This window comes from Pezoporus occidentalis, unplaced genomic scaffold, assembly GCF_034315485.1.
Source record: "Pezoporus occidentalis ecotype Australia unplaced genomic scaffold, CSIRO_AGI_Poc_V1 ctg302, whole genome shotgun sequence".
In the NCBI taxonomy this organism is placed as follows: Eukaryota; Metazoa; Chordata; class Aves; order Psittaciformes; family Psittacidae; genus Pezoporus; species Pezoporus occidentalis.
The window spans coordinates 258,057-279,074 of NW_026914964.1; the positions used below are offsets into that span (position 1 = coordinate 258,057).

The following is a 21,018-nucleotide window of genomic DNA, read 5'->3' on the forward strand; positions in this document are numbered from 1 at the left end:
CATGGTAAGAGTGGTTACCCTAGAAAATTGGGGGAGAAGTTAAGCAGTTCTCTGTTGAAGAACTAAATTTTTGTTTTTTTTTTGCAATGGGAGTTTTAGCTTTTTGCCTAATAACTAGTCATCTCCAAAACAAAACTTTTCAATTGAGTTTTATAACAAGACGTTTATAACTGAGTCAGAAATTGAAAGTATATAGACTCTTGACTGATGTAGCTGTTTTCATGAAAACTCTGTCTGGATTGTGAGACCCAAACTGGTGCAGTATAATACCTCTGGCATGTGCTATAACTAAATGTGCTATAACCAACATAAACCGTTTAAATGCCTCTTTTAATATGAACATACTATAAGTATTGTTATAATGAGTGGCCTAAAATCACTGTTACATATGCTTACATAGTGAACATAACAACTGGATCTTGGTAACCTTGTATTATGTAAAATAATTCAAATAGCTTTTTCAGAAAACCATTTACTAAAGCTCACTGCCTTTTCAAAGTGAAATTTCAGGTGGCTCCTCTCTATACAAACCATTCATTTTCTTGACATTTCAACTATGTTTGACACCATGGTTAGGTTTTAATTTGAATCTGTGACAACAAACAGCTCAACTTTCCTCTAAGTGTCTGCTTCACAAGAGACTGCATTTTGGATAAAACTGTTACTTTAAGTAGGCTAGTTTTCTGAAGTATTCTTGAGAATTACACACTTACCTGATTAGTAAAAGGAGTCTTGAAGCCAACTTGGATCCAAGCAGCATGTGTGTAGAAGGATGTGTATATATGAAATTGAATTCAGAGTTGGAATTTGAATGGGATTTTCAAAAGATATTAGCTGAGTTAAGATTACTAGTGTCAATGTGGCTTTTGCTTTTAACTCTTACTGGTGCTTAAAAAAATCCTGTCATTGCCGTAGTTCATATGAAATACTTGTATTTAAATAGCAGCAAAAACTCCAAATGTGATCAAAATACAAATTTTCAGCATAGATTCACTTCCTTTTCTTTTGGGCAAAGTAAAAAGAAGATAGGCTAGTAGCTATATTTTATACTGCTGTTATAGAAGCTGACTTCTTGTTGCTGTAAACATGCGTGTGATTTAGTAGACTTTCTAAGTGAACTTTTGGGTTGTGCTGAAAATTAATGAAATAGGAAAATGATTTTAAAGATGACAACTATGCATTTCTGTCTTTCAGATGAATTTAGTTCTAGACTGATGACTCAGGGAACAGAAAGTTTCTGTTTCAGTCCACAGCTGTCATCTAACTCCTGTTACTTGACTTCTGTCTTTCTGGACAGCTGATTTCCTTTGCATGAGAATATGTCTCAGCTTTACCTCTTGTTTCTTCTGCTGGTAATTAGAATAATAACACTTATTATTTCTTACTTGCAAAATGGTATGCCATATATGCATATATATGCTAGAAGTTAGATTTCCCTAATCCCCACCTTTCACACAGGATACTTGGTCGCGGGTGATGAATTCCAGAAATTACTGACTTGAGCCTAATAGGAACTGGTGGCCATGCTATGTGAGCTGCTGTGTCTTAATAGCTACATGCATGAACATCAACGCTTGTGGTGGAAGTACAAAACTGCTAAAAATTTCCTCATTGAGGAAGTATTCTTGTGGTGGTAGGGTGATCAAGTACAGAAGTGTGATTATAATTTACAGATGTATTTTATGGAGAAGACTGTGAGTAAAACCATATAAGGCAATATGTGGCTGATTGGATGACTGTCTGTCTCTCTAGCAACATGACCTATCTTTGGTAGGGTATCTTTATTCTAAGTAGATACTAGTATCTTAAACTTCTACCTAAAATAGTGTATGCAAGTTCAGATATCTTTTACTGAGGAGAAGAAAGGAGTGAGGAAAGGGAAGGGGAAAGGGAAATATAAAGAGAAAGGGAGGAAGAGATTTCATATTAAGAGGATAGCATAGAAAATAGATTTCCTGTACTGTCAGCCTGTACATGAAACAAAAAATATCAACCAAACCAAAGAAAATAAAGCCAAACAGGAAGAGAGGAAATGGACAAGTTTAATGGTAGAGGAAAAATACAGATACTGACGTGGAAAAGAGATAGAAGGGAGATCTCCAAAGGATTAAAATTTTGCTTTCTGTTTCCAGGTAAATGCAGTGTAATACTTTCTTGGAGTTTTCAAAGTATTTTTTCCCCAAACAATTTCCTGTAATTCTCTTGAATTTTAAAAGGGAGATGGATCAGTTGGTCATTTTCTAATGCAATCACTATCCCAATCCAAAATGTAAAGGGGAGAGTAGGTTTTTGGAGGTCCAGAATTGAAAGGAGTGATTTTTATTGGCTTGATTAGACTTTGATTCCAGTCTGCTTTCTGCATGTACAACCAAATGCTTCTCAACTGTGACTGCAGTTTGAGTTACCAAAATAAGGAGATACTGTTCATACTGGGGAATGTATCAAGACAGATAGTTCTACTAAAACCTTATGATATAGAACGTCCACAATCTGGTCTGTATCTACCTTACTAGTAGTTTAAACAAATATTATCAACAGGTGCTGCCACTTTTATTCACACAGTGGTGCTTTAAAATCTTTAGCTTCACACTTGGGATGAATTTTGATACCCTTAGTTGTATGAAACAAAATCTTGTTTCAGACCTAGCACCACTGATGGTAACAGGACTACTTACTGGAAAAACATGCTAAACTACTCAAATATAGCTCCTTGATTTCAGCAAGACTGTTTACTCACTGCAGTATTACACAGTAGGTTTTAAGACCACAGACTTAATAATTTTCTACGGTAGCAGTATTTCAATCCTTAGTCTCCAATATGACAAGTAATAGGTGAAAGTATAAAACCAGAGTAAAAAGATTTAAAGTGTGAAGAAGCACTGTAAAACTTCAAGTGAAAATAATAAAATGTGTATGAGAGGACACATGATCATAGTTATGATTTACAGTTAAGTGCTAATTTCTATGGCATATACTACTCTGGTTGCAAGAATCAGTACCCTTGACTATATGTATCCCTTCAGTTCTCAGTCACTTTGCTTTCACAAGAAGCTATTGCGTTACATTGCAGCTGGAAATTCCAGCTCATCTCTCCGACTGTTCAATAATTTTGGTTTACTGGCTTTTATCTTACTTGCTGGATTGAAGGCAAACTTTGGCTAAAAACACGTCTGCACTTGGGATGTCAGGAATCCCCAAAAAATAAAGATTTTCCCAAAATGGGAAATCTTTAACAATTTTTCCAACAGTCATTCTGCCTCTTTTAAAGCCTTCAGAACACTCCGCCATCTCATATAGGACATTCTCTGTGAAATGACAGAGGCAGTTCATGATTTTGGATCACAGCTGATCCGCATAGCTTGCAAACTAAGCCCCTGGTGGACTACCAGATTCCTGTGGAAGGACCTTTGAGCCAAGACAGATTCTGACTTAATTCTGTGGTGCTCTGTGCAGGTCAAAGGTCTATCCAGTTGTATTCCATTACTGATCAGTCAGAGTCTAACACTGTATCTATTTTATGCTATGTTAGGAATATGTGTTACTATTAATATTATTTAATAAGGCACTTCAAAAATAAAGAAGTCCTCAAATCCCTAGGTCATTAGAACATAGTTGGGGAGGGGAGGCAGAAAGACAGAAAGAAAGCTCTTCTCTATTAATTTGACATACCAGGAATATTGTTTACTGTTATTTCTGATGTAGGAGTCCTAAAGCAAAAACCTAGTGTCCTGCTTACTTAGTACAATGGTATCTGTTCATTTCAGGATGTTCTGTATCTAAAGCATCTGATAATATGCATGAAAGTGCTAAAGTTTGTATGTATTTTAATTCCTTTAAAAAGTTCAAATATTTTGGACCCAGATTTAAGGTGATATATCTGACATTATTAAGGAAGCTAAGGAATACTATTGGCATGGTTTGTGTGCCAGGTTAACACTGCAAACAATTGATTGTAAGCAAAACGGACACTAAGTTTCAGCTATAAGGGCTACTCTTCAATAATGGATGGCTTCCACACCTGTGCAGTGACACCAGCTTTCTTTGCTGAAAATTTTGGCCTTGGAGCAGTAAACAAAGAGGATGTGGTGCTTTCTGGCTTAGAAAATGTAGAGTAGTAGCTCGTAGGTGCATATGATTCATTTACTGGGGTAGGGGCATCTGACTGGAACAAAGGCTGTGAAACGTAGGCTGGCACGGAGTACACTGAAGATGCCCGGGCATTAGTAGGAGAGCCAGCACTAGGCAGTCCTAAAGATAGAGCTTGCTTTGAAGTGGACAACTTCGATGTCTGCTTAGTAGCAAGGTTTTCCTTAGTACTAGGAGGCTGAAAAGTAAATAAAGATGCATCAAGTTGATAAGGTTGATGTTTCATAATATCCAAAGCATTGAGACCTTTCTTAGGTTTTCTTCTTGTAGTTTTGGTAGCAGCAGTGGACTTGGAGGAAGGCTTGGTAGCACCAGGAGGATAAGACGGGCTGTGGATGGGATTATAAGCAACAGGTGGAGGTGCTCGGACATTAGATGAGTATTTCCAAGAAGCTGGTAAAGATGGAGTTGGAGATGAGGCTCGTGCCATGTTTGCCTGGACAGTCTCTGAATCTACCACATACTTCTCCATTCGAGAGTGCCTTCTGGCAAATAACTGTGCTCCTTTTCCACTCATAGCTGGTGGCATCTCAAAGGGTGGCTTTCTTTCTCCAGCACTTGATGTGACTGGTGTGGTTGTCTTGGGTGTATGGTTTGGACTCACTAGGATTGCCTGAGGCCCTTTGAAAGGACCAGTTAGGTTGAGAGTACCTGGAGGATGGGCAGGAGAATGAGGATACTGTGGAGATTTGAGTGGTGCAGGATATGCTGCCTGAGGGGAGGCTGGTGCTGGGAAAGAAGGAGCCTTACTGGAAGCCACAGCTGGAGGTGACCAAACTGGAGTACCAGCAGTAGGAGAGATCTTGACTGAAGGCTTTGGAGCAACAGGAGGAGGGGCCTTTTGTTTAGACGCTTGAGTCTGCATGAAATTGCAAGCTTCTGCTCCCAGACTGAGGTAGTCTTCTTCAGGTCCTGACTCAAAACCAGCCCCAGTAGTTTTTTTGCCCTCTGCATTGTGTACAAGGGACAACAGGGCAGGATTAGGACTTACTTTGGGTGCTTCTTTGAAAGTGAACATAGGTTTTGAAGTGCTTCTCCTCTTTGCCTCTTGCAGTATCCCAGTTCTTTTGGCTGGTACCGCAATTCTTTCATCTCGGGATGCTATGTGTTCTGTTGGCTCGCTGGGTGACCACACAGATGGGGCAGCTCTGCTGGCTACAGGAGCTGAAACAGGTCTGTATAAAGCCTCAGATGGTGGGCTAACAGAGCAGTAAGGAGGTGGTGCTGGTGTATCTGAAAGAGGACTAGTAATGTTTCTTGTGGGTGAAAATGGTGCAGCTGCTCGGTTTTGAACTACAGAAGGGAAGGGTTTCGCTGTTTTATTCAAAGAAGCTGCTCTTTGAGTGTCAGAGGACTGAAAAGAGAGGTTTGTGTCTGGTGCTAAGCCAAAGCCATTTTGTTGTAGCATTTTGCTATGATTCTGGCTCATGTCTGTGTGGCTTTTGCTCACGCAGGTCTGCTGTCTTGACATTTCTTCCTCTTTTGTTTGATAGACTGTAGAACTTAGTTTCTGGAAGTTCTCTGACATTGCTTCTCTTCGTTCCTCTGTATGCACTGTGCGTACTTTCATCTCCTCCTGCTCAGCTGTAATCTGATCCATTCTCTGACGCCTCTTGGCAAACATGAGGGCCCCTTTACCTGTGCTCTCTGGAAGTGTCTGCATCTTGTCTCCACTTTTTATCTTCTTCTCAACCTCAAGTAGACCACTGTCCCAGTCAAATGTCACAATCTTACCGTCGTTGTCAATGTCAGAGAAGAAATCTTCATCTATTTCTGACTCACTTGTTGCAAGCAAACTCACTTCAAAAGTGTTTTCTTTGTCCCCCTCTTCACCTTCCCCTTCTTCACCCTTGTCTTCGTCACGTTCTAACTCCCCAGTACCGTAGCTGACTAAAGTATATTTCCTCGCCCTTTGACGACGCTTCTTGAACATCAGCACCCCCTTAGAATTGGGATTGGGTGCTGCTGTCAGCAGCAGTGCAATACTTTTACATTTAGATTTGGCTTCTTTGACCTGCTTCTCTGAAAGACTCTCACTTCGCCGGAGCCCTGTGGAAGGAGTCAAAATGCACATTAATTGCATGGAGCCCACAAAAATACAAGGAGACTAACAACAAATAGTTCTGCAATTATCTATACCAAAATTTACCCACTGCAGCTTTTGCCATATTAAAACATTTATTTTCTTTTATATAGCAAGGTGATTATACCTAAGCCTTTCCCACAACATCAACTGTGTTGTAAATTCTATATCTAGCATTTGTTAGAGTCACACCCATGCAAGTTCAAAGGCCACATTGCTTTCTTTAAGACTTTCTTAGTTCAACAGGAACATTACCTGTGTCTTTGTTTCTGGCATCCTTGATTTTTATTCCCCTAAGTAATCTCAGCAGCAACAGGCAGACAGTATTTTTTCATTTATTCAGTTTCTGTGGTCTGGCATTTACCAAATGTTTGACCACACTTCCTAGGCTTACAGTGGACATTCCCAGCCAGCCAGGCTCATGACTGCTCAACATCTGAGACCAAATGAGACTAACTGCCATTTATGTGTTCATATGAACACATACTCATATGAATTACAGAATGTGTATAGTTGCTAAAAGTTGGTATGATTCTCTGTAATAGCTGGTTAAAAGCAAGTAAATATCCACAAAGGCATACATAGAAACTATTAGCATTAACTTTCAGCCTCTTGGAAGACATGGGAGTTTGGCCATGGTACTCAGTGAAAGCAGGTTTCAGTGTTTTAACAGGCATTACTGACCGGAAACATAATACAAAATCGCATAGGATATAACTTCAGAATATTTATTTTGAAAATGTGGCAGGAATAAATACACATCTAAGATCTGAATGAAGGGGGTTCAACTAACTTCTTGAGATTATTTACTAGCATATATCAGTAATATGTATTTCTTAAAGCATAAACTATCTGTTTTCATCAAGTTGTGGCATGGGAATAGATGCAGCTGTAAAGCTGATAGATGTACTGTACATCAGCATGACTCCTTCCTCATTATGTGACATGGGGCATGTTCCTCACGGGGCAATGCTAGTCACGTGGTGTCCCTGTTGCCTTCCTTTCCTTATCTTCTACCACCATATCTCATGAGTGACAGCCTCAATAGCTTCTCCCTTTAAAAGAACTAGAAGTTGAAGCTGTCTAAATAAATGATCACCTTCCACTTAATTTACACACACACAAAAAAAAAAGCGTGCCTGTGATATATGAAAATAGAACAGTAAATCATTTAATATCCTTTGCAGGCATAAATAAAGCAAACTCAGTAAAGAAAGCCATGTGATGGATTTTCTATCAATGCTCATTTTAGCCATGTCAATAGATGGAGACTGATACTTCTCCTATTAAAGACAACTGAAGTTTCGCCATTATGCCAGATGACAGCATGGCTGGACCAGTGGTTCTCACAAGAACCTATAAAAGAGAAAAGAGCATGGCACCCAAACCAGCAGTTTATAGTATTTTATAGTGAGAGAGCCAAATCACAAAATCCTTGGCTCAGTCCTTGGGTGATCCAAATGCTTACAGTAGTCACTGAGGACATTTTCCAAAAGTACAGGTTTTAGTGTTAAGAGTGCCTCTGCAAACCGAAAGCATGAAAGTTCTGTGCTTTCAAATAACGTCCTTGTATCAGCAGTGAGTGTTATTCTGGGAAGCGGATTAATCAGGTACCGATACAGTTCTGCAAAAGGCAAAACTTTCCATTTTGTTAATGTATTTTTCCTTAATTCATCTGGATAGTTACTTAATCAGTAGTTTCAAAAGGTGGCAGAAGAAATGTTACCTATTCAGGTAAATATAATCTGATGACTGGTTACAGCAAAAAAATATTTTGAAGAGATCAAGCACCTGTAATAAATGTTCTTCTCTAGTTTAGACTTAACTGCTGCATTGTAGTTTTTAATTTAAGAAAATCCACACATACTGTTTGCGGCACACAGGTTATTCCCTTATGCTTGGGAATTTGTTTGCTCTAATGTGTAGACAGTATTTTACAAGTAATAATAATACCAAAAGCAAACACTTTCATAGGTTACATCAATGGTTCCTAAAGATAATGTCCTGCCACTAGATAAGAAGGAGTTGAGATTGTCATAGATGAGGTGAGAAGAGGACAGAATGTATATCCTACTTGAAAGACGAGTCTATAGTGTAATATGTAATTCATTCCTTGTACTTTTGCCTGCAGAAGGCAGGCAAGTAATTCTCTAAAGAAGACAGGCATAGTCCCACAGCTGGTTCTAACTTCACAGCCAAAATGTAAAGCATGTGCACATTTCTTTGTGCTTCATTCAATATGCTAGAGATAGTGGATTGCATACAGACACTTAGGCAAAAGTAACTGTTTAATCCACTTGCCAATAAGATACAAATGCTTATCATGCTAAAAATATGCTTACAGAGGAATTAACAGGGGGTTAGCAGACTAGTTCCAACACTGCATATGAAATAGCTTGTTGCTACAGTATATCACTGCACACATTCAAGCACCTTTGACATACTGCTGCTAAATCCCCAGGCAGGATTCTTAACATTGTTGGGAAAGAGCAAGCAGCCAATAGAAAGATTCCAAATGAATAAAATAGTAAATAAATGAATAGATAAATAAATAATGCATATTTACACTCAGTGAATGAATATTGTATCCAGTTGCAAATTTAGTTGCATGTAAACTTCTTGGACACATTTTGAAGCTCACCTCTGACTATGGGAGTCAGAAGAAATAGCATGTTCACTTTACAGTCTAGAGAGGACTGACAAAACTGGAAGGATCATGTAACACTTACACACATGCTAATGTCTGTCAAAATCTCTTCTGCAGGCAATATCGAGCTTTTCTACTAGCTTTTTTTATTAACTTCTGAGAGCAGTGGCATGGCTTTGATTTTAGATGATGCAAATGACAACACAGAGTTTTTTCTATAAAAGGAGAAATCCACAGGATTCACTTAGACATGTTCAAGCAACGTGCTTTTTTGTTAATGTTCTACAGATTGCCTCTGAATATACATTAGAAGACCATCAGAATTCAGTCTTTTTGGGGGATGCAAGTATTTTTAATAGGACAAAGTCATCTAAGCAAAGTTATTCAGCACAGTTAAGGCATGGGTGTACTCTTGGCTCATCACCAGGAGCAAAGTATTACCCTGAAAAAAATATGTAAAGCAAGAACAGAAACATAATTTAGAAGAAAAATAGAGAGGAAATGTTAGAAAACTGCAGAAAAAAACCCACCTCTTAACATATTTTTCCTAATGCATTCTAAATTCTGAAATTATATTTAAAGTTACAAAGGATAGCCTCAAGCAGTGCAAATGATTAGATGAGACATACTTACTTGCGTGCCTTGCCCTGTGCTTGAGTGGTCTGTGATCCCTTTCTGAGTGCTGGTTGTCTTCTCTCTGCTCTGTGCCTTCTGATGAGACTGCAGAGGAGAGGAGGGAAGGAGGTGCTTCTGACTGCCCTTCCTCCACTTGAGAATTAACACACCCCCTTTCAACCGGAGACCTGGGTGCTTCCTTCTCCCTATTTGAACAGTCCAGGATCACCTCCACCCTGGGTAGAGATGGCGCTGTACCCTGGATCCTCTTGATCTCTTTGCCATTAGAAAACTGGACAACTTTGCTTGACCACTGGATGTTGCCTTCCTTCATGTCCAGGGGAATCGTGATTACAGGGCTAGTCCCATCTTGTTGTACACTGGGTTCTCTTCCTGAAAGGGTGCGATTTTCTGCCTCTAAGAGAGTCACAGCAGGAGCATGGGCGCTTTTGTGCTTCTCATTTGAGAGGGACAACTGCAGCTCAACCATAGTACCTGGCCTTCTTTCTTCTGTCTTCCCTCTGGGAGCAGTCTCATCTGTCACGAGCACTTTGGAGGTGCCTGTCACTTTAGGAGTAATTCTTTGGCTTTGTGTGGTCTCTTGTTTTGTTTCAGAAAAGTGCATGTTCCTTTCTCCTGCTCCCTGGTGAGACTCACTATGTATCTCTGTGATGCATAAATCTCCATGAGGTATCTCTTCTGCTGTGTTAGTTTGCATTGTAGTACTCTCCCTATAGTCCTCTTTGTTTATGTTTTCATCTTGTCCATTTTCTCTTCCAGCACTTAACGCTTCATTTATTCCACTGAAGGATCTGCACATACATAAACAAGTAATTCAAGAAATTAAGCTCCTGTAAGCGCAGCAATTGTAAGCACAGTTACAAAAGCTATTTCTGTATTGTGTTTTTTCCCCTATATTAATTGTGGTGCCTGCTGGCAAGTCCATTGAAGTAAAGAAATTTTCCCAGAATATGGAAGTCTTAAATTGGAGCATGCTTTGTATCTTTCAAAATTCCTCAACTTAACAGTTCAGTAAGAGGGAGATTGCACTGCTGTGGTAGAACTATGATCCAATTACCATCCTTCTGCACTGTTGAATTATATCATTCCTAACATCGGTATGCTTTCACAGGCACATTTCTATTAAAGTGTTTCCAGACAATGCTGCTGAGACTTCTGGGACAGCACCTTTACATATTTCCCATATGCATGAGAAAATTAACTTTGCATGGCCCCAGAAGGGTGGTTAATTTTTTGGTCTGTGGCTACTATTACAACTGTTTTAGGCACCATCCTCGTCCCAAGCAGTTTACTGTCTAAGGAATAGAAATGTACTGGATGAGGATCAGAGGGAGGGGAATGAATACTGAAAATACACATTCGAAGAATTCCTGTGAATCATCCTTTATATATCATCCTTATATATCATGGAATAATTAAAACATTCTGGGCCTATTCCAGTGATCCAGTGTAAAAGGGTAGTGAACCCATACAGTATTTCCTAGTTATTAAAAATATCTATTTCTAACTGGCAAAAGTTACTTTAACTTACTGAAGCCTACTTCATACCTCAGTGTAGGTCCCTTTTTAAAACTGTTAATTCTCTTGGCCCAGTTAGGCTGTTTTACTGGTATTAGGACTCCTGGAGTATATTCTAGCTTCTTTCTGTACTGACTGCTATTAATTTGAGAAAAAACGTTTTCTATACAGCCAGACTGCAGCATGTTATTAAGGTTTTCTGTTGACTGGAAGGTGGCAAAGCACTAATTCAAATGATGGAAGTGGTAGGTATGTAGAAAAGTATTAATATCAAGTATTGTGGAGGTTTCTGAAATCAAAAGCCGTTCTCAGGTATTCTGAAACTTTGGACTCCCCCTACAAAGAAAGAGTGGAAGAAGCAATAGAAGAAATAAATCTGTCAATGCACTGAAGAAACTTCAATGTCACTTACTTTTCTAGCTATGCAACATATTGTTTGTCACGGTCTGCCTCAAATAGCACAAAATGTGTAAAGTCCATGAAACATAAAGGTCAGACAGATTTTAATTTAGAGAGCTCCTTGTGAGTGTTGCTGGATTCCATCGTATTATGCTATTTGGATGATCAACTGTACTGCTCCTAAGTACAGATAAATTACAGAAATCTGTAAACATTTCCTTGTAAGATATGAAATCTGGGGCTGGGCCAGCTACATCTAGCCTTTATTGGTAGCTGAGTGATTATGTGTATGTGTGAGACACAAAGATTTCCACCTTAAAAGGCCTTTACTACTTATGGATGTACTTCTACTCTATATATCAATGTGTATCCATGTGTCAAGAGACAGAATACTGGGTCTGATCTCTTTATTCTCATTTAAGATTCTGGTTTATCAAATTACTCTTTTTGTTTCAGGTCTTTCCAGCTCACTGCAGGAACACCCCTGGTGTAGTTTCAGAAAAGAATAAATGGTGTCAGCACTGCCGGGTTTGTCTGAGAGTCATTTTTTCCTCCCTGTGTGGTGCATTTCATTTTGGTATAAACTGAGCACACTCCCTACTTCCTCCTAGACATTTACTTTCTAGATTCAGCAGTAGCCCAAGAGTTGCTACCACTGATGTGAAAAGGACAGGCCAGCATTTCTGTTTCTGTCCTCACTCTTGATGTTTCTCAGCACATCTGTTCAACATTTGTCGAAAAGGTTGGTAGAATGCTCCACATGGCATCTGGAGAGTGCCTGCCCTGCAGGATGTCTCTTTCCTCTTATCTTGTGAGCCCAAGATTTTGTGGGCACTGCTGGTTACTAACTGACTGTGGTTTACAGGGGATTGGGAATTTTTTTTGTAGACATCAAAGGCCAAGTAGCATTGTAAAAAATACTTTAAAAGCCTAATTTTCCTCCCAGTAAGCTTCGTCAGAGGAGAATTAGGCTGACAATGAATGCTTATGAAAATCTTATGGGTGCAAATAGTTCAGGAACAGTTGGAAGCTTCCCAAGGAGAAATACTCTTCCCTGCCAGCAAAAGATGCTTGGATGTAAAGATCACCACTGGAGCACCACTTTAATTAGGCATTAATTCTTGCCTCATGATTTCCAGCATTTTCTTGAGATGGCTGCTAACAAGTGGCTACTCTGGAAAGGAAGGATCTGCTTCTTATTGCTCTTGAAGGATGCTAGGACACTTCCTGGAAAATCCTTCCAGTGGTAGTGAGAGGGCTACTATCCACAAAGGAGGTGGAAAGGAAAGAGAAATGTTTCCGTTTATTCTCATACCCTGCAGGATACTTCCAGTAGGGGCTGGGATTTAGGGGAGATGAGCTAGTGAGAGAAATTAAAAGATTTTCACAGTGAATTCCTTTAGTACATTTTAGTTACTTTCAGAATGCTGATCAACAGCAGTTTTCTTTAGATTTCTAACAGACACAGTTTTATTCCATGAAACAGTGAATTATGTGGTCTGTTTTGGTTCTGATTTTCAGGATGTGTCTTGTTCACCATACATTCAGACAGAGACAATGGAATAAATGGAAGATGTGCTGTCACTTTCAGCTAGAGCTGTGGCCTTCAGACCAACTCAGATATCAGTTACAGAGCAGCAACAAGCAGGAGTCAGAGCATATGGAGCTATTTCTGTGACTGCAAAGAAGACAGCTAGTCAGCCACAAATACCATTTTTACAAGTGCAGTTCAAGTAGTCATGAATTAAAAACATAAGAATGGAAATATCATGAGTAGCATTAAAATGATACACTGCTGAACCAGAATCAAGCGCTATGCACTATGGAGAAGGTAAGCTGTAATTCTCAGCTATCACAGTTCCCCTCATCTCATCCTATTACCCAGCCCAAGCCAATGTGCACAGACAGGCCATGCAAAATATCTGTTATAAATAAAACGAATACTCTTTGAGAGCATCTTTGTTTGGAGGCGGAATTGTAATTTTGAACTACTAGACACTTGAGGAAAGGTCCTGTGCACAGGCTGCAGAAACCACAGAGGAATTTCATGTGCTGTTAAGACATCCCTGGTAACCAGAGACAAGTGGGTTTTTTGCACCAGAGTGCTTTCAGCCTTTACAGTGACACTTCTCTCTTAGCTATTGTGATAAATTGTGACCCCTTCTTTCCTCCTGGTTCTGCCCATGAGAGAGCAGACACAGGAAACTGCAGTAGCTCAAGGTAGAGCCATAATTCCTTAAAAAGAGTGTGGAAGTCTCAGGTATTTTCTTCCTCTTCTTCCTCTTCCTGAACACAGAAGGTAATTCAGAGTTCATCTTGTCTGAATTCACAAAGTCTGGGAAGAATGTGCTTACTGTAAGTGATTCTGAACTCAAGATTGCATATATGACACTGATGACAAATTACAAACCAGTCATTGGAATAGACTGATGTGCCATGACCGGTAATACTGGCTTGCTTGCAAATTTATGGGAAGGTTCTCTAAGAAGCTTGAAGCATTTTCAAAGAAAACTGAAGTTCACACATCAATGTTTGTAAATGGAGTTGAGACTCAGAGAGCTGTGACTTGCCCACCTCATCTAGCAAAGTGATAACAACTACAGAAATAGAATTCATGATTTCCAGACTCTCTCCCCCTCCTGTCTACTAACACATTTTGCCACCCAAGAAGACCATTTGCCATGTCATCATCAAGGCATATCTGTGTAACACACTTTCTCCATCTATACAGGCTTTGCTTTTTGTAAGCCTCACTTCCCTATCTATGGACAATAACAACACTTCACTGCTTCAAAGGGGTGGAAAGAGTAATTGAACTTAAGACTCTCTAGTATGCAGATATGGTAGTGGTCATCTCGTAAATATTAATACTAAAATAAAATCCTTACATTTGGAGACTGTACACTAAATTCTGTGCCTGAACTGTGCTGTTCAAATTATATACAGTAGTTCCTTCAGATCAAATTGTCTTTCTTCTCTCTTCCATACAGACAAGCAGAGTTACAGGCATTAATAAGAGGACCATCAGAAGCTTGCAGTATAAGTCTGAAAAAATGAGTGCATTCAAAACCATTTTCGTGTGCTTCACTGAACAGAATTGCACCAAAGCATTCTGAGCATTCCTGTACCTCTTGATAAGCATCTGCAGGACGTCAGTCAGGCTTTCCATCAGAACGATAACTTCAGCATAGGTTAAGTCTCCACAAGGCTTGCCATTGATAGACACCACCTCATCTCCCTCACAAAGTCCAGCCTTAGCTGCTTTGCTCTTGCTGCGAACCTACAGTGAGTCAAAAACAAATTCCAAATTGCACAATTAGTGTTCATTTGAAAACAACAGCAACCATTTCCTCAACTTACTTTTGTCCATACAAAAGAAAAACGATCAGTAATACTGATCATGAACAAATTTCTAATGCTACAAATTAATAACTTGTCCTGTCCCAAATACTGTTCTGTCCAGTAATAACAAATACAAAACTGCTTTTCTGCTTTACTGAGCTTGTGAGCTAGATATCAAACAGGCTGGAATGTTTGGTTTTGGGTTTTTTTTTGTTCGTTTGTTTGGTTTTTTTTGTGTGTGTGTGGTTTTTTTTGTTTAATGGGGAGACATAAAAGTCTGGGACAACAGTCAATTGATCAGAGTTAGCAGAAATGCAAAAAAATCTCATTAGTTTCTCCAAAAATGAAGGACTACTAGAGCTGAAATCTACCAAGATTTTAGAAGATAAGTGAACCTAAGGCTCCTCTAGGCAGAATGACAATATCTGCATGCTGTTAGAGCTGTAGGTATAAAGACTTTTGGTATGCTGGACACTTCTCCTTAGATGCCCAACTGTAGGTTTAGTTGCCAGACTATAAACATCTGAATCACAGGGGATCCTAAATCCATGTTTAGCCATCTGAGTAGGTGCCCTGATATGTTAAACTTAAGACACTCCTGTTAAGGTTTAACCTTCCCTACTAAGTACTTCAAGAATCTTACACATCTCTGATTTTTGCTGTTTCACTTCTTTTTCCATTGGCAGCATGTTGTAACATAACACAGTCTTTGTATTACAAAACCTAGACAGCTCTATCACAACTCAAAGTATGCCATACAGTTGACTGCTTTTTTAAAAGCACATATTTGGCAAACAGGTATGTTCTGTTAACCAGGATGCTTTTAGGAGTCTATTCTAGAATGACACATGCAAATAAAAGGTCCTTTCTAGAGTTATTTGCTCTCAGTCTTCTACATATTGGTGTGAGTACTTTTACCTTACTTGATACTCAGTTGGGTTGATATATTATACTTATTAATTCTCAGAGCATTTTCTTGAAAATTTTTAAAGTAGTAATATAATTCTGCCACACTTACAGCAGCAGATTTATCCCCACTGAATCTAGGAAAGTTGCTTCTGATCTACACCAGATCTGAGGATGCAACTGACCCACAGACTCATGGAATTATCCCAGATATACTATTACACAGCTGGGTTGGTACTTAAGTTGAATTTCTGGAGGCAATTTTGAGAAGTTTCTTGGAGTCAAGATGATATGTGGAATAAATATTGAGACTGCATGTTTTTTTGTGGCACAACCATATATCTTTGTTGTTTCAATTTACACATACTTATATGTCATACGGCTTTTTGAGCAGTGAAGAAACAGAAGCCTGGTGCGTACAGAAGCCAGTTTCTGCCTTGTAGAGTTAACATTTACAAATATGGAGTGGTATGCTGCTCTGTTTATCTCCCGTAAGGCAAGAGCATAAATATCCTTGTGCTTTGGGAAGAAATGACAGTTTAGACAGTATTAAGAATGTTTTCCTTCATATATGAACTAGGGTTTGGGTTGAGGTTTTGTTATTATTTTTTCAAATAGGAGGATATGCTATTAAAATTTTACAAGACATCTTAGGCCTGAATGTAAATATTTAATGATATGGATGTTAGAAAGAATTTCCAGTGACCCTTTTTCAAAAAACATGTAAACAGCATTTCAAACACGTGAACTCTGAAATAGCATAATGTGATACCTAGATTGTGAGAAGAAAACTTGTTTCTGTTTCTTAAGTGTCTGAGAATTCAGAGTCAGTTCTGTCATAGATTACCATTACAGCTCTCTCCGGAGAGAAACTGTTACCCATTCCATAACTTTAGGGATTTATGTCAAAAAGCAGAAGTACAAATGTATCATGTTAACTGGTATACATGAGTTGCTAGACACTTCAACCGGTTTCACAATTTTTTAAGCAGACTCCTTGGTATGATTCAAATTAAATAGACAAGGGCATGGAATTTCCTTTTCAAGTTCTTGAAAGGATCTCTCAGTCCATTTTGCTGCCTTGTGGATTATTGAAAGATCACAGTTTTGAGGTATTTGGACCTTCATACAAAAACTCGGCCCCTTCTTTGACTGGTCATCCAGGATAGATATTGCTATAAGTGGCCATTCCTTCTCTCTCTGGTAGCATTTCCGTTCATACGCACATTAGAGCAAAATTCCTCTCAGTATTATACTGATAGGTTTATCTACATAAATCAAACCTTTAACATGATTTTGCCGTTGCAGGATCACAGTGCACATGCTGTAGGTATTAATGGTTCTCGTGACTGTATGTCAGCCTTCCTCCCAGCCTCACTCAAAGGCATCTATGCCTCCCAAATTTGAACATTGTCTGTGTATACTAAACTTAGTCAATGCTGTGCATGCTCTGCCCATAAGGAGTTTTAGACTCCTGAATTTTTGACAGTATTAACATGTTGTATATAAATAGTTGCACATAAAGACTTCAGGTTATTCTGACCCATTTGTTACAATATTCTCTCAATTCAGCTGTTTAGAACGCTGTTGCTAGAAAGTGCAGATAGTGCTGGATTACTTGGACAAGTTACCTGAAGTATGTAATTTCTTTCTGTTCCCAGATTACTCCTATATCCATAATCCTCCACTGTCAGGAGTGCCCCCTGCTGCTTAAAATATCAAGTGCTGAGCAATTCCTCATATCCACAGAGATGTTAATCATAGAGGAAAGTTCCTTTGTGAAGAATTTATCCTCGATGTGTGCTGTTATCTGAGCACCACAGAGCAGCCAGGAACTACCTGTGCAGCACAAGCCCACACAAGCAGCAGCAGTGATGCTCTCTGGACAAAAGGCCAGGGGGCTGGTTCAGGACTCCTCAGTCTCTCATCAGGAACCTATTTACAAGAAGCTGCTTCAGTAAGGGACTGGTGTCTGTCCAAAGAGTCTCAGGAAGGCCTGGAAACTGCAGATGAGTAAGGCCTGGGTGCTAGCATACGTTATTGAGAGATCACATCCCAAAGGCATGGGTATGTGGGAGCAAAAAGCATAGGATAGTAACTTGATTGGTGGTATCTGTGGGCTGCTGCTGTGGCTGAAGTAATCATGGATGTTTGCAGCACACAGCAACTTCAGTCAGTTTCTTAACCAGGGGAAGATGAATAAATTGAGGCATACACAGTGGCTGTGCTTATGCTACTGTGGGGCAAAGAAGGGGGTTTGTAGAGAATGCTGATGCTTAGTGCTCAGCCTTCATGCTGTGTGTGCTGAGGTGTTTTTACTTTAAACTAGCTCTAGTTTCATTCTGTCACCTGAAGACTCCTTGCCAGGTAGCAGGTACTAAATCTGCTCCTATGATTTAATCTGAAAGCACTTTTGTTTTCATGTTATGAAGCAACATATGATAAATCAGGATAATAGGGAAACTTGCTTAAAAAAATGTAACCCTGATGAAGCTAAAAAGCTAAAGTAGATGCACCTGCTGTTTGTTGTGGCTACAAGTAGATGCACAGACAGCAGCTGGGACTCAGTTTACCAGATTATCTTGTTTGTGTGTCTGAGCCCTAAAATAAGCAGATCAGAAAGTTGAGGTATGTTGAACCTGGTAACAAGTCAATGAGTTGTAATTTAAAGCAAGGCAAGTGTACTTGAGGACACTCTGCAGTCCTGGTTTTCCAATTGTGTGACTAAGAAATCATTAGGGTATTTCATGTTTTTTTTACCAGTGACTTTTGGGAAAGATGATTTATATCTTGTTCTGGTGTGCTGCTAGGATGTGTGTCTAAATGGTGTGCTTCAGATGTAGTCTGACTAAACAATCAGGTTTGGTGATGGCTCATCCTGAATGAGGATCCAATCAGAGAAAAGGAACAATCTGGGCATGAGCACAATCCATTTATCCTAAAACTCTCTCTCTTAAAGTAAGACTTCTGTGGCTTTAAAATATATGTATATTTGCTCAGAGATATTCTCAATTCAAAGCAAACTTTCCAAACTGTGAGTTATTCTCAGAACTCTTTAATGATCTTTCATTTTTTCCAGCAGCTTTTAGACAAGAGAACAGAAAATACAGAAAATATTGCCACTGAGTGCAGTGGAAATCCAATTCTCTGCTATTTGTGTCCCTTGCCCATACAGAGAGAGTAGTTTATTTTATTGAGGGGTTGCTTCTACAAGAGCCTATTCAGTTGAATGTCCTATCTGATTTTTGAAGTCTCTTAAGTGTATGGCCCTCAAGGCTTGAACCCAGTTTCAGTGAACCTTATTTACGCATGTAAGTCCTTGGTGTTAGTCTCAGGTCTTTGATGACTGGCATTGAGTTTTGTTATGATGAAATATGTTGCCCAAGATAGCTTGGCTTACCAGACAAATGGAACTTCAGTGGATCAGTTGTTCTCTTCATTATTTTTTATGACTTCAGTTATGTCAACTGCAAACTTTACCAGCAGTGGCTTTGTGTTTTCTTTCAGACTGACAAACTTCAGTAACAAAGGTTTAAGGGTTCTTGACAGAGATCTGTCCACTTGACGTAACTTTCTGCATGTAATCTTAAGATTTTAGTATCTCTTTTCAGGGATTGTCTGGCAGGTAACTTAGTAACTATTAGTGATGTTTTTAGTATGAGGAAGGTTCTAAAGGCCTTTTTTTTTTTTGCTTTTTTTTCCAAATTGTATTACACTGGTTTGAAGCTGGAATATTAAAATAGATGGTAAGCAGACTTAAAATTCTCACTTGGTGTCACTACATTGTTTCACATTTTGTAAGCCCAAGTATCAGTGTTATATAATATTATGGTAGTTTATGGCAAATATATGATATAGGGTGCTAAGCTACATAAAGTGAAGGTAATTTTAACTTTAAAACCCATTAATCTAGTTGTCCTAAAGATTCTGGCTTTACCTACCCATACACAGATAAAGCAAACTTCAGTCATGTTTTACCCATGTAAAAGTGCATGGGATATTCTTGCGGAGGGATATAGTTATTGGTTTGTTTATCGTTTAACTCTGTCTCCAGTTAGTGCTGTCGCAGTGTACGTGTAAAATCTCACTTCTTGAGCCACTGGTGCAGCTTGGAAACTGTTGTCTCCTTTTTCCCATAACGTGAGAACTTTCAGTTCTGAACCAGAAGATCTGGTTCATTTCTCTTCAGAGTATATTTGACAAATGCAGTTTGGTACGACTTCTTATACATACTGTTGTGGGAGGGTTGACCCACGTATTTGACCATTTATATATTGATGAAGCTGTTGTGCTGTTTGGAACCAGAGAACAGACTGATCTCAGTGAAAAGAAAAGCCTGTTCAAATTCCCAATAGCCTTGCCTAATGTACTAGGTGTCATCTTCCTAGGGGGTTGCCTTTCTTTGGCAGCAGTCCAAAGTTAGCAGCTGAAAAAGGGATGAGATAATGACCTCTGAAATATTGATCTGGTATGCTGGCAATGCAGCAAACTTCCCAATAGTGAGCTTGGGTACAGCACGTTAACATATAGCCTGGCTATGTATTAATCTTTTCCAGGATGTACTGCTGCATACTTGTAGTTGATGTGTCAAAATTAAAATGTTGTGCTGATTTACTAGTGTTGCTGGTGAATTGGTGAACATGTGACAAGAAGAGAAATGATGCTGTTGCCTTTCAGTAGCATAGCTGTGCATTGTCTGCTCTATTTTCATTCCCCTTTTCTTCTTGCCTCGCTTTAAATAGTGACTGGCTATATACTTCCTGGCTTATTTTCAAATCCTAACCAACTTAGATCTCTCCATGAACATTCTAGCTACATTTTCAGTTCTTTCTCACTGCCCCCTGTGCAGAGAGATAACTGAATTGCCAGTGCTTCTTTGGGACTGAGAAAATAATGCATCTTTACTGAGTGCTTCAGTATATAGATACCATCAAAAGTCTTTTAACTACAGTATAGCTTATTGCCTGGAGAAAAGAATTTCTGTCTTAGGGTTAAGAGAGAATAAACAGAGAATTAAAATGTCAGTATTATCTGCTACTGAGCTGTTTGAGGCGACATTGGAAGTAGTACTTGTGGTAAGCCTATCCACTGCCTGATCTTGAGCTGAGCTCTGCTATCACTGATACAGCAGTGAAACTGCTATATAACTGCACTGTTAGTATGGTCCTAACACCATGCACTGGGTGTTTCCAGTAGAAAAAGTGACACATTTCTAATATTGCAATCAAAGGACAGGTAAATGAAAGTTAAAAAACAAAACCTGACACCTGAAAGTACTTACCTTCAGGCGGTGCTAAAATAGTAATAGGGTAGTTGCACACTCTTACAAAGAGAACAGCAT

The 21,018-nt window shown here is 39.1% G+C and overlaps 1 protein-coding gene and 1 long non-coding RNA gene across 2 annotated transcripts in view; one reads left to right on the forward strand and one right to left on the reverse strand.

Annotated features, from left to right (window-relative positions):
• Positions 1-21,018, reverse strand: part of SYNPO2 (synaptopodin 2) — an 82,076-nt gene that overhangs the window by 12,778 nt on the left and 48,280 nt on the right. Inside the window, exons 2-4 of the mRNA XM_062627580.1 lie at positions 14,558-14,709; positions 9,510-10,303; positions 4,019-6,195 (exon numbers count right to left, since the gene is read on the reverse strand). Of these exons, the coding sequence (XP_062483564.1) occupies positions 4,019-6,195; positions 9,510-10,303; positions 14,558-14,709 (3,123 nt within the window). The remainder of the gene's footprint in view (positions 1-4,018; positions 6,196-9,509; positions 10,304-14,557; positions 14,710-21,018) is intronic.
• LOC134168173 (uncharacterized) lies at positions 10,272-14,324 on the forward strand. The gene is made up of 3 exons (XR_009966455.1): positions 10,272-10,359; positions 11,886-11,957; positions 12,951-14,324. It is a non-coding gene; the product is annotated as an uncharacterized LOC134168173 (long non-coding RNA).